The sequence below is a fragment of the Haliotis cracherodii genome, unplaced genomic scaffold, assembly GCF_022045235.1.
Source record: "Haliotis cracherodii isolate W230 unplaced genomic scaffold, xgHalCrac1.p SCAF_10, whole genome shotgun sequence".
In the NCBI taxonomy this organism is placed as follows: domain Eukaryota; kingdom Metazoa; phylum Mollusca; class Gastropoda; order Lepetellida; family Haliotidae; genus Haliotis; species Haliotis cracherodii.
In genome coordinates this window covers 5,954,281-5,972,656 of record NW_027266265.1, presented here as the reverse complement: position 1 = coordinate 5,972,656, position 18,376 = coordinate 5,954,281, and the positions used below count along the sequence as shown (strand labels likewise).

General features: G+C 44.4%; 1 protein-coding gene across 2 annotated transcripts in view; it reads right to left on the bottom strand.

Annotated features, from left to right (window-relative positions):
- Nucleotides 1–1,687: 1,687 nt before the first annotated feature.
- The window catches only part of LOC139453991 (sodium-coupled monocarboxylate transporter 1-like), a 39,726-nt gene continuing 23,037 nt past the window's right edge, over nt 1,688–18,376 (bottom strand). Inside the window, exons 6-15 of one of the 2 annotated variants that reach the window (XM_071235465.1) lie at nt 17,158–17,312; nt 14,517–14,657; nt 13,471–13,600; nt 12,276–12,364; nt 11,302–11,429; nt 9,302–9,459; nt 6,881–7,173; nt 4,534–4,640; nt 3,158–3,237; nt 1,688–1,881 (exon numbers count right to left, since the gene is read on the bottom strand). In XM_071235465.1, the coding sequence (XP_071091566.1) occupies nt 1,750–1,881; nt 3,158–3,237; nt 4,534–4,640; nt 6,881–7,173; nt 9,302–9,459; nt 11,302–11,429; nt 12,276–12,364; nt 13,471–13,600; nt 14,517–14,657; nt 17,158–17,312 (1,413 nt within the window). In that variant the 3' untranslated portion in view covers nt 1,688–1,749. The remainder of the gene's footprint in view (nt 1,882–3,157; nt 3,238–4,533; nt 4,641–6,880; nt 7,174–9,301; nt 9,460–11,301; nt 11,430–12,275; nt 12,365–13,470; nt 13,601–14,516; nt 14,658–17,157; nt 17,313–18,376) is intronic. The other variant, XM_071235464.1, reaches the window with a different exon arrangement.

Below are 18,376 nucleotides of genomic sequence, written 5' to 3'. Positions count from 1 at the left end.
AAACCCCACTCACTCACTCACATGCGCAGTGTGTGTACCAGTCTGGACTGATGCCGATTTATAGTGCTTGCTCACTAAGATACCATGCCGCAGTTTAACATGAATACCCCCCCTAAGACACAGTACACTGACTCCGAGCCGACCGGTCCTTGTTTTGGACCTTTAATGCCGACCGCCAGGCAGGGTAACTACAAGTACCATCTTTTAACGTCCTTTGGTATGACGCGGCCGGGGATCGAACACCCGACCTTCCGCTCTGCGGGTAGACGCTCTACCACTAGACCAAGGGGGCGGCCTCGTACAAGGTACATGAACCTGGTATCAGTCAAGGCCGTAGATGTTGACCTTCTCTGACGTCGAGTAAGTGAGTGAGTACTTAAGTTATATCTCGGCGTGCTGGCTTGGTGTGGGAGGAAAGCCCGAAGTGATGCGGGTATTTACCTCTTCGGTGAAACCCAGGAGCACAGGTATGGTGCGGTCAAACAAGGAAACATGATCAGGGTGAACCGGTATTAGTAATGCCACGATTATAGGTTTCTGGCAAGCATAAGGGACGCAACTCTGCAAAGCGACTTTGAATGGCATCCATTAGTTGGAAGTTCTCATCATGAGGTTCACAACAGCTCTGGACAAAAATACAAACACAGTTAAGAGGATGCACACCGGATGGGAGTATAGTGATGAAGAAGCAACCCATACAGGATACAGCAACAGGATGATAGCTAGAAACGTGATGACAGAAGATATTTTGCAACGAATTATAGCTGAATAAAATAAAAACATCAAGACAGAAAAACTGAATTATAGCTGAATAAAAAAAACCCGTGATGACAGAAGATATATCAACGGGATTATCGTTGAATAAGAAACACGAGAATATAAGAGAAATCGAAATTATTAAAGTCTAAACATACGGTTCTTGTCCGTCATCATTTTATGACGCGAACATAAACATTCGGATAAATACATTAGCTTTAGGGTCCATTAGACATTGCGACGCACGTGCAGGTCATGCACAGGTGTACTTCTGATGTAAGGAAAACAGAGAATTCGTGACATGAGCACACAGAAAGCCTATTACACTAATACACAGCTTGGCTTTACATCATAAAGTGATACACCCTGTTTTACCTGTAAGGTTAATGCATTCGTCAAGGCACGCTGGTCTGAAATGATACATTCACCTTACACACTAATGCAAATATACGTCTCTCTGAATATATGAACAGTTGAAAGATGAGTTCAAAGTTCGATAAAATATGAAATCTCAAATGTTGCAGAAAGACTTCCTGCTTCTCCCATACACACGCTGAACGTACAATGCAAGACTGTCCTCTTAATCCCGTCGCCTGGATCTGGCTGGTGCAGCGGTAATCAAATACCTGTGGCCTGATTCACTACACTGTATAGACAACAAAACATATGAGGCCAGATCTTTTTAGTGGTTTACCGATTGGGGTCCAAATTCATGTCGGTAAGTCGCATAAAATATAAAATCTTTTTTTTTTCCCGAAAAATGTTAATTAGGTTAGGGGAGCTGTGGATGCGAAGGAACAGGCATTCGTCACAAATCGTTGTTTTGAAATTTGTAAGATGAATTATAAACAGGTTTTAGTTAACATTGATAGCGACCATTTTTATTTTAAAATACTTATTTCTTAGCCTGGTTCCCTGGGTATGCTGCGCAAGCGCTACATGGAGCGCCAGCGCAGCATACCCAGGGAACCAGGCTGGTTGATGTTAACACTGTCAGACATGGGAGCCATCGTGTATAGACTCGTGGGAGGTCGTGGTGGAGTCGCGGAGGTTGACTAGTTCTGTCTTCTTGCCGTTCCTGTCTGTCTGCGACAAGTCCGTAATCCCATACGAATTAAGGTCGTACTGCAACAAAACACAACCCATTACCACACGAAAAGGTATCATGTAGTTAAGAAAGCCCTGACCCATCCACATTTCAACATGTATACAATATGCGTAATTTGATAATATATCATTGGTTTCGAAATAAAATGCATATTCATATGTATGTATGTTTGTGTGTAGGGTGGGTGAGGTTAGTGTTTTTGTGTGTGAGGTTGGGGGTAGGCTTGTTTGTTTGTTTGATTGTATGTTGTCTAACGCCGTACTCAACAATATTTCAGCCATGTGACGGCGGTCTGTAAATAATCGAGTCAGAGAATCCAGTGTTTGATATCATAAGCACCGATCCACGTTATTGGGACAGATGACATGCATCTACCAGGGTCAGCGAGCCTGACCACCCGATCCCGTTAGTCGCCTCTTACGCCTTTAACGGCAAGCTTGGGTTGCAGGGGGGTAGGCGTGCCATAGTTCTACGATCAAAAAGCAAATGATATGCCTCCATCACGAGTCCTGGTATGTCAGCACCCAATCTCATTAAAATCGGACCTTAGTTCTCGCTACCGCTAAACAAAGATCTGAGGACATCCCATTAGGGGTCACGTCAGAACGACCTTTCATCCGACCAATCAGAGCCTCACTTATCAGATCATGAAAATGACAGTCGGAATGTGATTTCTAATCATACAACCTCGAAAACATTAACACGGGATATTCCGAACGATAGTCCCGGGTTTAACGACTGAATCCATACAATCTAGACCATCTATTAGCCATTCAAGAATGTTCTTTTGTTCAGGTTTCAAATTTGTAATCAAGAATTTGTCAAAAAATGTTTCGAAGCGTAGTCGCCAATTTTAAATTAGTGCCGTAAAGTACGAGAAAGCTTCCTTCTGATTGGTCATTCCATTGGTCGGTCAAAGTTCGCGCAAGGTCGGTCTGACGTGACCCGTAATGGGATGTCCTCAGATCTTTGTTTAGCGGTAGCGAGAACTAAGATCTGACTTTAATGAGATTGGTCAGCACCATAACAACGTGGATACGTTAAAGGGGGACTTTACTCTATTAGCAACACCTGTTGATTAGATTTCAATCCCTCGAACATCCCTCTAATAGGCCTAACACAGAAACAATGTCTCAATTTCACGCAGAGCACTAATTAATGACTTAAAGAAGGCAGACATTTGGCACACCATTGGGAAGAAATATTGCTACATGTACAATTATGGACCGTGGTTTTTCTAGAAGAACATCTGATTTCACAGGTATATGTTGTTCATGCATGACAACTACTCACCTTTTTATCTGTATCAGACTTACAGCAACACAGTACATCATAGTAGGTCTCTCTGTCCACGTATCGCTTCTTATTAAAACCTTAAAATTGAACAAATAGATAAAAAGTAACGTGCATAATGGATTTGGATTTACATCTACTATGCATGTGTAATAGTATGGTAGCCTTCCAGCAACGGTTGTGGCCACACTATGCCATACAATAAACTGGTCCCGCGAACAGTTCGCATAGCAAACTTACCCTTTTACCCAACAGAATCCGGCAATCAGAAGTGGGGCAAATCTGTATCATATCCGGTTTAAAGTGCGCATGCGTACGATAAGTGACGATAAAAACTATAACGCTTGGCGGATGATAAGATAGCTGCTTTACTTCACAAACAAACATCTCGTTGTTTTCTATTGTTTTCATTCGATACCGAAGACGAGTGAATGTATGGCGTCCTACGAGAAATCGACTGCTGTCTATCAACTTCTTTAGGTAGACGAGAGCCCAGTCAAGCCATACAATAGAGAGAACGTACATATTTCTGTTCGTAGAGTTTGTTGTTTAAAGAAGCACTCAGCAATATTCCAGCTAAATGACGGCTGTAAATCATAGAGTCTGGACTAGGGCCCACTTGCACAAACCGATCTTAGCGCTAGACTATTGTAAGCCTATGCTAAAGTATGGGTGTTACGATCATCTTAGCGCTAAATCGCTTTGTGCAAGTGGGCCAAGATAGTCCAGTGATTGGTATTTTAACAACCCATACTCTGGTTAGTACATTTTAAAATATCCCAGGCATTACAAACGTGTTCAGCAAAGGCGCTGATGATCCTCTGTTTTAGCCAAATCAATGGATTCAATCTAACCCGCAAATATTACATCTCAGTGTTTGTATCTGGAAAGCCTTCCCTATTATCAATATGTCAAATCTGGACATAAAGAGGTCATGCTCAAAGAAGGACGTTTTGGTTTGTTGTTTAACGCTGCACTCAGCCATATTCCAGCTATACGTCGTAGTACATAACTTGACCAATACAAAGATAGATTACATTTAGGAAGGCATGTCCGTTCACGGACATGTCAAACGTATTCCCATTATCGACTAGACAGTGCAATACGAAAATCGTACATATCTCCATTCTATTATGATAAATACCCTGACCCTTTCGCCACCATAGCCTCGTTTTGAGCCCGAATTGAAGGACGAGACGCTAAAAATAGCCGTCCAATCAAATAACTCTCATGGGCGAGAGCAATTCTGTGCTACGTTAGTGATGGAGAGAATGGCGTCACTTCCGAAAGTGATAACTGCTAATGGGTCCAGGGTACTAATGGTAAAGAAGGGAAATATAATACACTGGATAATCGAGGGTGACGTATTTCCCCACCTGTACATGCGGAGACGAGGATCCCTACGACGACTGACACGATGAGGGCCACAGTGGCGTAGTGGAGATAGGACAGGCTGTACCACTTGGACAGGAATGCATCCAGACTGTGAAAAAACAGTTCCGTTTGTTTGACAAGGGTGGATCCAGCATTATTAGTGAGTCAGTGAGTGAGTTTGGTTTAACGCCGCTTTTAACATTATTCCAGTTATATCACGGCGTGTCAGCTTAATGTGGGAGGAAACCCGAAGTGATGCAGGTCTCAGACGTTTACCGCTTCGGTGAAACCCACGAGCACGGGTATGGTGCTGACAAACAGAGAAACATAATCGGGGCGAATCGGGATACGAACCCACAAACATAGGTTCCTGGGGTGTCCAAGGGACGCAACTCTGCACAGCGAACCGCGGCGCCTTAGACGACTGGGCAACCCGTGCCCTCTCCAGCATTATTAAAATGAAATGGAGGGGTTCAAAATATCAAAATCCTCTCTCGGTCATTTATACAGCCTACAACACTAAATAACGGGGTGTGTGTGTGTGTGGGGGGGGGGGGGGGGGGGGCTCCGTGGTCCTGTGGTAGAGCGTCCGCCCGGGGTGGGGATGGGTGCAGGTGCAGTGAGTGGGTGGTGGTTGTGTTGGTGGGTGCAGCGTTTAACAGGTAAACACAACTCCACACATATTTGGAGAAAAAATAGTTAATTGGACAACATCAAAACCTGGTGAATTTTGGATCATTCCACTATGAATCCTTTTATAGCTTGTTACAGAGTCTTCTGGTGTCCCATTTAATTGAGATAAGAAAATATAACATAATTCTAAAATGTTTAAAGACCAAAAACTTTATAACAGCCATAGACTGATAATGCACAGATTCATGGATAAGTACATAACGGAACTGAGGTAAAAGATAGCCTCCATTCAGTTCAAGTCTACATTTATAATAGTGAATGTGTTTACAAAGTTTCTTGAAGATATCTCAAAAATAATTTTCCTGTTTTGCTCCGAACAAGAAACCCACAATTTTCATTTAGTTCAGTTCCAAGTCCAAATGTATAACATTAATATAAAAGAAAAGAAATAATCGGAGAATCATAAATAGCAAAAGACATATCTACATAATATGGTGAATTTGTGTACCAAGTTTTATAAAGACATCTTTAAAAGTCTTCGACTTCTGCTCCGGAAATGAAACCCACTGCTTCCATTCAGTTCAGGGACAAAGTCCAAATTTCAAAGATTTATATAAAATATATTAAAAATGGAGGGGAAACCTCAATAGCAAAAGACACATCTACACCATATGGTGAATTTATGTACCAGGTTTCGTAAAGTTTTCTCCTATAGTTTCCAAGTTCTGGGATGGAGCCCGTTTCTTTTCCCCCGTCAACTTCGTTGTGGCGGGGAATAATATAAGACTTGTTTGTTTGTTTGTATGTTGTTTAACGCCGCACTCAGCAATATACCAGCTATATGACGGTGGTCTGTAAATAATCGAGTATGGGCCAGACAATCCAGTGATTGATATCATCAGCATCGATCCACGCACTTGGGATACCATGACATGCGTCAACCAAGTCAACGAGCCTGACCACCCGATTTCCCGTTTGTCGCCTCCTACAAGCATAGTCGGCTCTTACGACAAGCATTGATCGCTGAAGACCTGTTCTAACCTGGATCTTCACGGGTCAATATATGATGCCGACTTTCTAACGGCCAACCAAGCAACCGCCCCTAATGGAACAGTAAGACGTTCCTACCAAGCCCCATACACCACATAGGGGCAGAATCACAGCCATAACGTCATAACGCCCAATACCAAAATGACACTGACCAATCGTGTTGAAAATGGCACTCCCAGTTGGTTTTTGCACAACCGCGTACAATTATATAACAGCGGGAATCAAAGCGTCGTTTTCGGTGTTGCGTGAGTGAGTGAGTGAGTTTGGTTTAACGCCGCTTTTAACAGTATTCCAGTTATATCACGGTGTGTCACCTTAATGTGGGAGGAAAGCCCGAAGTGATGCAGGTCTCAGACGTTTACCACTTCGGTGAAACCCACGAGCACGGGTATGGTGCTGACAAACCTAGAAACATAATCGGGGCGAACCGGGATTCGAACCCACAATCATAGGTTTCTGGCGTGCCCAAGGGACGCAACACTGCACAGCGAATCGCGGCGCCTTAGACGACTCGGCCACCCGTGCCCCATTTCGGCGTTGCGAGCCAATGCTTTACCCACAGGGCTACCATATTGCCCAAGTCGGGAATCTAACCCTCGACAGTTGATGGATAATAAAAACTTTGGAATCAAATGGTAGTTTTAACCTAAACCCAACCCTACCTACCTTGTCGTCGTTGCAACGTCAGTAACGTTCATAGGCGGCGGCAGCGTCGTCGTCATATCGCCGACATATCTCGCTGTTGAACTATTTGAAGTCTGATTGACATACAACGTGTTTGTGTTGATAAATTGTAAAATAGTGTGTGTTGTGTTGATGGTGGTGTTGCTGAAAGCGATGACGGTGGTGTTGTTGATGGCGCTGGCGGCGACGACGGCATTTTTGGCTCTGTGTAAGGCTCCGCCAACTCCCAGCCACATGCACATGGACAAACTGCACACCAGCCCCGCCGCGGCTCCCTGTGCAGACAAGATGGTGGACACAGTAAATGAAGTGAAAAAATGATGTCTGTACAATTCCCTATTTAGACTTGTACCATGTATTCCAGTGTATTATTATGTGAATTGACTTGCCTTTGCATGTGTTTGTGACGGGTGCCACCGGTGGGGCAGGATACATTCATCTTGTCAGGAACACCCCTTTACGGATCACGTCAGACCGACCTTGCGCGAACTTTGACAGACAAATGGAATGACTGACAAGAAATCGACATTAGCCAATCAGAAGGTAACATTTTCGTGCTTTACAACACTAATTTCAAATTGGCAACTACGCTTTGAAACATATTTTGACAAATTCTCGGTTAAAAAATTGAAACCTAAACAAAAGAACATTCTGGAATGGCTAATAGATGATCTAGATTGTGTGGATTCAGACGTTAAACCCGTAAGTATCGTCCGGAATACCCCGTGTCAAATGTTTTCGAGGTTGCATGATTAGAAATCACATACCGACTGTCACATTCATGATCTGGTAAGTGACGCTCTGATTGGTCAAATGAAAGGTCTTTGTGATGTGACCCGTAATGGGATGTCCTCGGATATTTGTTTAGCGGTTGCGAGAACTAAGATCTGATTTTAATGAGATTGAAAATGGAACCGCGTTAAGCAGATATTTTTTTATCTTTATGGAAACTTCTTGTGACTTTTATTTACAAGAACCTGGCATGATGTGTCATAACAACAGTAGATTAATCTGTTGTTGATTTTAAATGACGGGAATGGTGTCAAAATCACCATACAGTGACGGACAAGAACTGTACTTGGTTCTTTAGGTCACCAGCTAAGTCGAGTCCTTTAGGCCTTTAGCTAGTCAATTACATGGCGACCGGGCGACTAAGATGAGCTTGGTTGAGTCATACGGAATCTGGTTAATAATAGGCGATTCATACATGCATGAGCTAGGTTGACAGTCGCACGAAAGACCAGGGTCCCGTTCCACAAAGCGATCTTTGCGCTACGTAAGCTAGTGTTAAAGCATGGGAGTTACGATCACCTTAGCGCTAAGATGGCTTTGTGGCACGGGGCCCAGACCAGCTGTATGTCTGTGGGTAGGGGATGTACAGATGCAGCAGTGACAAATATGCACCAGGCGTGACTGAAACCATGTCACACTGTATAGACAGATAACTGTGGTGTGTGTGTGTGCGTGTGTGTGCGTGCGTGCGTGCGTGTGTGCGTGCGTGCGTGTGTGCGTGCGTGTGTGTGTGTTGAAGCGCTGTCAGAGGATTCTGTGGCACAAATGTACTGAAAATAAGGACCCTCCGTTAACGCTTGTCACATTTGTGGAAGACCCTCCCCATGTCCTTGTTCGTGTTTCTCATGAACCTCTCCGACAAGACATGCAAAAGCAATTTTCATATTATCATAAAATGTCCTTACTTTCATATCCCTCCCCAAATATGCGTATTATTTTGTATGACCCTCGGGGCTGTCATATGTCTCGGGGACCCTCCCCTTATTCCCTCTCACCCACCGCCCTAGTTTATGAAAGGTTCCTAACTGAACAGGGGCGGTCGGGTAGCCTAGAGGTTAAAGCGTTCGCTCGTCACGCCGAAGACCCGGGTTCGAATCCAGATGTGGGTACAATGTGTGAAGCCCATTTCTGGTGTCCCCCGCCTTGATATTGCTGGAATATTGCTAAAAGCGGCGTAAAACCAAACGCACTCACTCACTCCTAACTGAACAGCGAGTATATCACAGGGACTACAAGAACACCCAATAACACAATGAGGATTCTTTAAGTCGAGAAGGGGACAGCGATCGGCCTAATGGTTAAAGCGTTCGCTCGTCTCTCCGTAGACCCGGTTCGATTCCAGACATGGGTACAATGTGTGAAACCCATTTCTGGTGTCCCCCGTCGTGATATTGCTGGAATATTGCTAAAAGCGGCGTAAAATCATATTAAATACTCCAATTTAATTTACCAAAAGCTGAGCAGGTTCAGATTTAACATAAAAAATGTCCTAATGGTATTACATTACTGAATACACAAACTCCTCCGTAAGCTGGTGGTGGGGGAAGGGCGGTGGTGGTGGAGTGCAGTCGTCTAAACCAAACTCACTCATTGACTCAGCCGTAAACTCACCCAAGCATTGACACAGGGGACGAACATCCCGTTGACGAAGAGCCCCAGTAGAGGTCCTCCAACCATGCCGAATATGCTGAGGGCGATCTGCAACACCGTGGCGCCCAGGAGTCCGGCAAGGTAGGCCACACCCGTCGTTATCACCCCATAGCTGATAGCTGAAGAGAGAGGCCGCGCCATCAGTACAGCGCACACACACCAGACTGTCAACTCTGACAGAACATACATAGTAGGGTACCGGCTGACGACAACCACCCAGAAGGTACGAACCAACTGTGTATTTTCAAGTCGGGAAGTGATAACATTCAGTGTCATGTTGAAAATACATTTTAGTTGTAATACGATGACAAATCAAGTATATGATTTCACCCGCAAACTAAAAGTGTTGTCCAGGTAAGTCAAGAAAATCGCCGCATGTGTCCCCTACTTTTGTCCCTTGATGCACTACTCAAAAGAAGTTAAGGAACAACCGATGCTCTTGGGATGATACTTAATTTGTCATGGCTGGTTGGTACTGCAACACACAGCCTTCCAATTGTGGGTGTTTCTTAACTTGACTTGAGTAGTATATACTATATAGATGTTCGCAGTCCTACCAAACATTGCTTTTGTACTTGGATGCTCTGAACTGTATATAAAAGTGCGTTAACCTTAATGCACGCACACACGCACGCACGCACGCACGCACGTTCGGATAACAAATTTCTGGATTAACGAGTTTTTTGAAGCGATGTAGACAGCAGGTGTCTGTTAAGGGGAGTGCCCGGGCTGTATTCAATGTTCTGAAATTGAGGATGTTGACGTTCCGTATTCAACAGGTTTCCGTAAAGGGGAGTGCCCGGGCTGTATTCAATGTTCTGACATTGCGGATGTTGACGTTCCGTAATCAACAGGTGTCCGTAAAGGTGAGTGCCCGGGCTGTATTCAATGTTCTGACATTGCGGATGTTGACGTTCCGTATTCAACAGGTGTCCGTAGAGGGGAGTGCCCGGGCTGTATTCAATGTTCTGACATTGCGGATGTTGACGTTCCGTATTCAACAGGTGTCCGTAAAGGTGAGTGTCCGGGATATATTCAATGTTCTGACATTGCGGATGTTGACGTTCCGTATTCAACAGGTTTCCGTAAAGGTGAGTGCCCGGGCTGTATTCAATGTTCTGAAATTACGGATGTTGACGTTCCGTATTCAACAGGTGTCCGTAAAGGGGAGTGCCCGGGCTGTATTCAATGTTCTGAAATTGCGGATGTTGACGTTCCGTATTCAACAGGTGTCCGTAGAGGTGAGTGCCCGGGCTGTATTCAATGTTCTGACAAGTCGTACAATTGAATGACCACAACTCCATGACTCTGAAAGTTCAACAGGGAACCTGACCACCCGATCAGTCACCTCTTACAACAAGCAACCCGAAGTATTGTCCACATGGTGATTTCCCTGTCACAGATCTCAGAGGCGACTGAATGGATACGGCGGTCAGACTCTGAGACCTTCTAGAATGCGTGACAGTGTATGCCAAGGGCGTGGCATCTGACTCAAAATATTAATCACTGGATCATCTGCTCCAGACTACAGGTAACCTACAGGTAGCCGCTACAAGCTGAAATATTGCGGAGTCGTGACGTTAAACAAACCTATGACAAGAGAGGGGATGGCGAGTCGGACTGAGTTCTGACTACCACAACCTATAAACTTGTGACAAGAGAGTGTACGTCCAAGAGACCCGTGAAGATCCGGGGTAGAATAGGTCTTCAGCAACCCATGCTTGCCGTAAAAGGCGACGATGCTTGTCCTAAGTGGCGACTGACGAGATCGGGTGGTCAGGCTCACTGACTTGATTGATGCATGTCATTGTATCCTAATTGCGTGGATCGATGCTCATGATGTCAATCACTGGAATGTCTGATTATTTATAAAGACCGCGGTCATATAGCTGACTGCAGCGTTAAACAACAAACAAACAAACGTGCATGATTCTGATCGAGGTCTGACTCCCACAACTTACCTGTGGCTAGAGAGAGGACAGCGATGAGTCGGGCCGAGGTCCGGCCTGATCTGAACTTGTCCAGGGCTGGCTTGATGAAGTCGACGATGGTGACAACAGCCAGGGAGTTGATGCCTGACGACACGGTGCTGCAGGGGGCAGAAACAACCATTAATTACCTTCACCATTGGTCAGGAGGGAGGGATATCACATGCGCTTACCTTAGTCTAGAATCGTCTAGAATCTCTGTATGTCACTACTGGGGTTACAGATTGTCCTACAGATTGTCCTGTTAGAACAGTTAGCAGATTTGCGCCATGGGGTCTTACAGCGCACAACTCCATCTCCGATTGGCTACGTATAATCAAATATTTCTATGTAACAGTCTCAACCTGAATCACTTACGCAAGCTATATTTCATCGAAAGAGAACTCTGAATACGGATTTATGGTCCCTCCCCCCCTCTGGCTTCAGTCCGTAATTTGAGGGCTATGTTTGGGTCATAACAAAGTTGTATTTGTAAACGGGACATGATACAATACAGAAAATGACACTGCCCCAAAACATACATTGATAGAACCCAATAATGTTTAGGGTATTGTTCCTTATGCCCTTGTGGATAGAGTGTCTGCCTGGAGAGTGGACGGTCAGTGGTCCAATCGCCGGCAGCGTCATACCAAAATCCGTTAAAATATGGTACTTGTTGTTACCCTGCCTGGCTCTCGGCACTCAGAACTGGTCGGATCGGTATCAATATAGTATATTGTGAGTAGGGTTTCCATGTTAAGCTGAGGTATGGTTACGCACACGTACGGACATGCCCGTAGCTATGCGAGTGCAATAACCTTGAACTTACGTTAAAGTGCATTTCATCTCACCACCGACAAACACTTCCCTTTGTCCTCATTTAACTTTAAATGTGATTATACAGGTTGCATGGCGACATGAGACTGTCGAGATATGATTCAGTCCGTCTGGGATGACCTACATCTCACCTTAACGCTGCACTGAAGACACTGGCCACGAACAATCCCGTCAACCCAGGGATGAAGCCCAATGTCTCCATCATATAAAACGGCACGATCTGTAACATTCAAACACTTCACGTAAGCCACACTCAATGAGTCGGCCCTTGAGGTCATGGGGGTGCTAGTCTACCCTGGAATGATCGGAAATTCCCACGGAAGAAACAACCTCATTAAAATCAGATCTTAGTTCTCGCTATCGCTAAACAAAGATCTGAGGACATCCCATAACGGGTCACGTCAGAACGACCTTTCATCCGACCAATCAAAGCGTCGCTTACCAGATCATGAAAGTGACAGTCGGAATGTGTTTTCTAATCATTCAAACTCGAAAACTTTAACACCGGGTATTCCGAATGACAATTACGGCCAGTACGACTGATTCCGTCGAAATTCTCGTCTATTTCTTGCTACCGTGGGATAAACATTTGAACGGAGGAGGCGTTGCAAAGTACGCGGGAAGCACTGCCATACAATCTCAACTATATATTGTACATTTCGGAATGTTCGTTTGTTCACTTTTCAAAATTTTAATCGAGAACTGTGTCAACATAGTTTTCGAGGTAGTCTGAAATGGAAGTCGCCAGGTTGAAACGAGTGCCGTAAAGCTCGAGAAAGCTGCTTTCTAATTGGCTTATGTCGACTTCTTGTTTGTCATTTCAGTGGTCGGTCAAAGTTCGCGAAAGGTCGTTCTGACGTGACCCGTAATGGGTCCAAAGATCTTTGTTTAGCGGCAGTGATAATCTAGATTTGATTTTAATGAGATTGAAGGAAGAAACAAACACTGGGAATGGGAATCTGTTCTTCAGGGAATCTACAGGGAGACATGGGAAACATTGGACGTTTTTTTCTGCTTCAGAATGCACAAAGACAAAAGCATGGAGTATTTTGGACATTTCCTGCACCGGAATCTTTACGTGAGTGAGCGAGTAGGTATGGTTTTATGCCACTTTTAGAAATATCACGGCGGGGGACATTAGAAATGGGCTTCACACATTGTACCCATGGGTAATCGAACTCGGGTCTTCGGCGTGACGAGCGAACGCTTTATCCGCTAGGCTACCCCACCGCCCCCGGACGAGCGTGAAGCAATGGGGACAACCTCTACCCCTGGATCCCAGGGTGAGAGACAAACTTCGGGGGATATATCGACGGTGGTGTTCACCTGGTCGGACTTGGTGATGCTGCCGTTCTCCAGGGGGTCGTCGTTGTGGAAGCGGGCGTAGATGACGAATCCAGTGAGGCACACCAGCGCCAGAAAGATTTCCGCCAGAGGTAGATTCAGGAGCAGAGATCTGAGGACACAGAAGATATACACTACAGGAAGATATAGACCACAGGGAGATATACACTACAGGAAGATAAACACTACAGGATGATATACACTACAGGGAGATATACACTGCAGGATGATATACACCACAGGGAGATATACACTACAGGAAGATATACACTACAGGAAGATATATACCACAGGGAGATATACACTACAGGGAGATGTACACTACAGGGAGATATCCATTACAGGAAGATATACACTACAGGAGGATATACACTACAGGAAGATATACACTATAGGAAGATATACATTACAGGAAGATATACACTATAGGAAGATATACACAACAGGAAGATATACACAACAGGAAGATATACACTACAGGAAGATATACACTACAGGGAGATATACACCACAGGAAGATATACACTACAGGGAGATATACACTACAGGGAGATATACACCACAGGATGATATACACTACAGGGAGATATACACTGCAGGATGATATACACCACAGTGAGATATACACTTCAGTGAGATACACACTACAGGAAGATATACACCACGGGGAGATGTACACGACAGGGAGATATTCATTACAGGAAGATATCACTACTGCGCAGGTCTTACATATTTACAACTTTGGTGAAACAGGCAGCAATGGCGGTGAAATAAAAACAGGGCGAACCGGCATTCCAAGCTACGATCACACTGATCATAGCAAAATTCACTCCCATTCTATTTTTTATGCCTTTCCACCAGCTATCAGGGGTGGGTGAGGATTCGAACCCCGGCCTTCATCGTGACGAGCTAACACGTGAACCACTAGGATAGTTGAGGCAACCCAAGCGCCCCTACATATTAGAGATATAGTCACATATTCCAAGTGTATTTTAATACAAGGGGGAGTGTGTGGGAGGGTGACTTACAGCTTGGCTTGTCTGGTGTCGGGGAGACTCATGTAACGTTGCAGCACGGCCTGGTTGGCGGCGAACACCGTCAGTGACGTGAAGAAGCCGCCCACAGACAGCGTCCAGAACGTGTGACGTACAAACGGATCGGGGTTCCACCTGGCGGCATATAATTCCATACATAGTCATGTAGGTATCGTCGGTTCATAGGTCTTCGGACGTCATGGGTTTTCTGATTACTCACCGGAAAGGTCACCTCACCCTGTCCCACACAGGTCATCCGCGGGGAGACCTTGCACTTGTGATAACGAATTACACGCAAACTCTAAACTTGTATAATTGTTTTGACGTTTTAGTTTGGATTTTGTGTAGCGGAACTTATCACCATCAGTATATGTACCATCTCGAGATTCATAAGAATCAGAAGCAGTGTCTAACTTCATATATACTACTCAAACAAGTTAAACAACATCCACAATTGGAAGACTGTATGTTACACCACCCACGAACCATGACAGTTTAGTGAGTGAGTATTGTTTTACGCCACTTTTAGCAATATTCCAGCAATATTCCACAGCGGGGACACCAGAAATAAGCGTCACAGATTGTACCCATGTGGGGAGTCGAACCCGGGTCTTCGGCGCGACGAGTGAACACCTTAATCACTGGGCTACCCTGCCGCCCCCATGACAGATTAACTATAGTCCTGTGACAAAATCGTGTGTCCTTAACTTCTGTTGAGTGGTATACTATTATAATTGAGTTGTGTTGTTGCAATGGGCTTCGTCAGCGTCGTGTACACACTGTGTATTAATATCTGACATACGACAACACTGTCCGTGACATCGTCACACATAACTGCAATTCGATGAGGCGTTGTAAAAATATATCATTTTTCTAAATGTACGTATCATACATCGCGGTTTACTAAATGAGGTGAGGTGAAATTGGGTTTAACGTCGCGTCCAAGATTATTGCACTTATATAGCGACGTGCATGCACGTGTATGTATGTGTGTGGCTGCTTGTACTAGTCCGGACTGATGCCGATTTATAGTGCTAGCTCAATGAGATACCATGCTGCAGTTTAACATGAATACCCCACTCAGACACAGTATACTGACTCCGAGCCGACCAGTCCTTGTTTTAGCCCCTTAATGCCGAGCGCCAGACAGAGTAACAACAAGTACCATCTGTTAACGCCATTTGGTATGACGTGGTCGGGGATCGAACCCCGGACCTTCCGCTCTCCGGGCGGACGCTCTACCATTAGACCACGGAGGCGGTGTGGCTTACTAAGTACAATCAAGACTGCTGTGTCTGCACAAACTGCAGTGTATTAGTCTGAGTGTATTCGTTTCATCTTAGTGCTATTTTGTGTTTGTTAAACAGGTTAAATTGTGTTAATCAAAACTATATTATTCAAAGCATTGTTCAAACGCAGGCGTATAAACAAAGGCGCATTGGTCTAGCAGTGACGACGCAAGAAAAACGACACTGTGTGCCAAAAAATTCAAATTTTCCCAGTGGAAAAACAAATTCGTCAAACAGGAAAGGCACAATCTAAGTAAATTATTGGATTGTTTTGAAAACAAAACAGTAAAAAACGATTAGATTTGTGTAGACTGAGCGTGTAAACAGGCTTGATTGAGCAGCACAGCTTGGGGCGTCTCGTGGTGAAGGTGCACTTGCACTTCAGTCGGTCGATAGCGCTAACATCGTTGCAGTCAGGGACATGTTCTTGGTGAATATTTGCTTCACATTTCAAATTCTCATGACCTGATATTGCTGACCTGCTGCGAAATGGGGATTTCTAGTGTGACGAGGTTTTATCGTCCGGGACCCGTTCCACAAAACGATCTTAGCTACGACGATCGTAAGCCTATGTTGAAGTGTGGGAGTCACGTTCTTACGGGCTAAGATCCCTTTGTGGAAGTAGCCCTGGACAAGAGCATACCAAAGTGAATATTGTTATACCCCCGACCTGATAGGGCGGAGTAACATAGTTATACCAAAGAATTCCGTCCGTCCGTCCAAGGACATTTTGTTTGTGTGACCTATAACTTAACAAACTACTACATGTATTCTTTACCAACTTGGTGAACACTTTGTATACCTATAGGAGAGGTTCAGTGCGAGTTTTGATTTCCCTATTTGTATTTATTGAAAAAAAAACTGGGCCAGCTTTCTTTCATTCTTTACAGAGAATTTTTTTACTTAAATATTTGTGTGACCTATAACTTGAAAATTATAGTGGATTCTTTTCGAATTTAGGGAACAGTTTCCATACTATTAGAAGAGATGCAGTGCAAAGATTGAGTTTGATATGTGTATTTTCTGGGGGAAAATATAATGTGGTGAACACTTTTTTTCACTTCAACATTTGTGCGACCTATGACTTAAAACTACTTCATGGATTCTTTTCCAACAGGAGGTACAGTTTCTATACTAACAAAGGAGATGTAATGCAAAGTTTGATTACGATAAGTTGATTTTCTGTGATTTTTTTTTTTTTAATGTTTTAGAAATTTGTTGGCGTGCCCAAGGGACGCAACTCTGCACAGCGAATCGCGGCGCCTTAGACGACTGGGCCACCCGTGCCCCCGTCTATATAGAGAAAATTACTATGTGTCAGATTCATTAACAACACATAAACCTACTCAAAGTACGGCAGCTTTCCTCCCTCCCGGACTCGATCCAGCACCACTTGCCATCCCCCCACACTCATCGCCCCCTGGATCATCAGTGCCAGCAACCCCGCCGTGATGATGCACATCTGGAAGACGTCCGTCCAGATCACTGCCTTGATGCCTCCCTAGAACACACAGACACATTACTGAAAAATAATATTTGGTTTGGTTTGGTTTGTTGTTAAACGCCGCACTCAGCAATATTCCGGCTATATGACGGCGGTCTGTAAATAATCGAGTCTAGACCAGACAATCCAGTGATTGATATCGTGAATAATAATAATAATAATAATAATTATTATTATTATTACTATGCGACAAAACCCTTTCCATATCCAATAGAAATATCTGCAAAAAGCAGAGTCGATGGTAGGATTCCAACTAAATCATGATCATGAGTTTATGAATCACTATCAAATAGTTGCTTGGTTTGTTGTTTAACGCCGCACTCAGCAATATTCCAGCTATATGACGGCGGTTTGTAAATAATCGAGTCTGGACCAGACAATCCAGTGATTAATATCATGAGCATCGATCCACGCAATTAGGATACGATGACATGCATCAATCAAGTCAGTGAGCCTGATTGGGATCGATGACCTGCATCAACCAAGTCAGCGAGCCAGACCACCCGATCCCGTTAGTCGCCTTTTACGACAAGCATAGTCACCTTTTACGGCAAACATGGGTTGCTGAAGACCTATTCTACCCCGGAATCTTCAAGTCCAATAGTGGTGATACAAGGTATTCGCGATAAGGTGAGCGTATCCTGCCCCACCGGTGGCACCCGTCGGAAAACACATGCAAAGGCATGTCAATTGTTAGTCTTAAAAATCCGGGAACACGTGGTACAAGTCAAAATATGGAATTGCATCGGACATCATTTTTGTCCCTGATGCGTCACATTGGAAATGTCCTCCACATGTCTACCATAAGACTTTGTGAAAACTTTACTGAGGCCTTGAATCATCCCAGGCAAACACCAACTGATCATGCAAAGTCGTCGTGGTCTAGCGCCAAGGACAACCGAGAGGTATTACTGTTTATAGTATTTTCACTGTTTTTGTGTGAAGACGCCAAGGTCAGATCTGAAGTCAACAATACAAAGACGTTAAAGGAACTCCGATCACATGAACTCAGCGAGGGTCCGACAGATTATTGATTAACGCCTCGTCAGCTATTGGGGAGG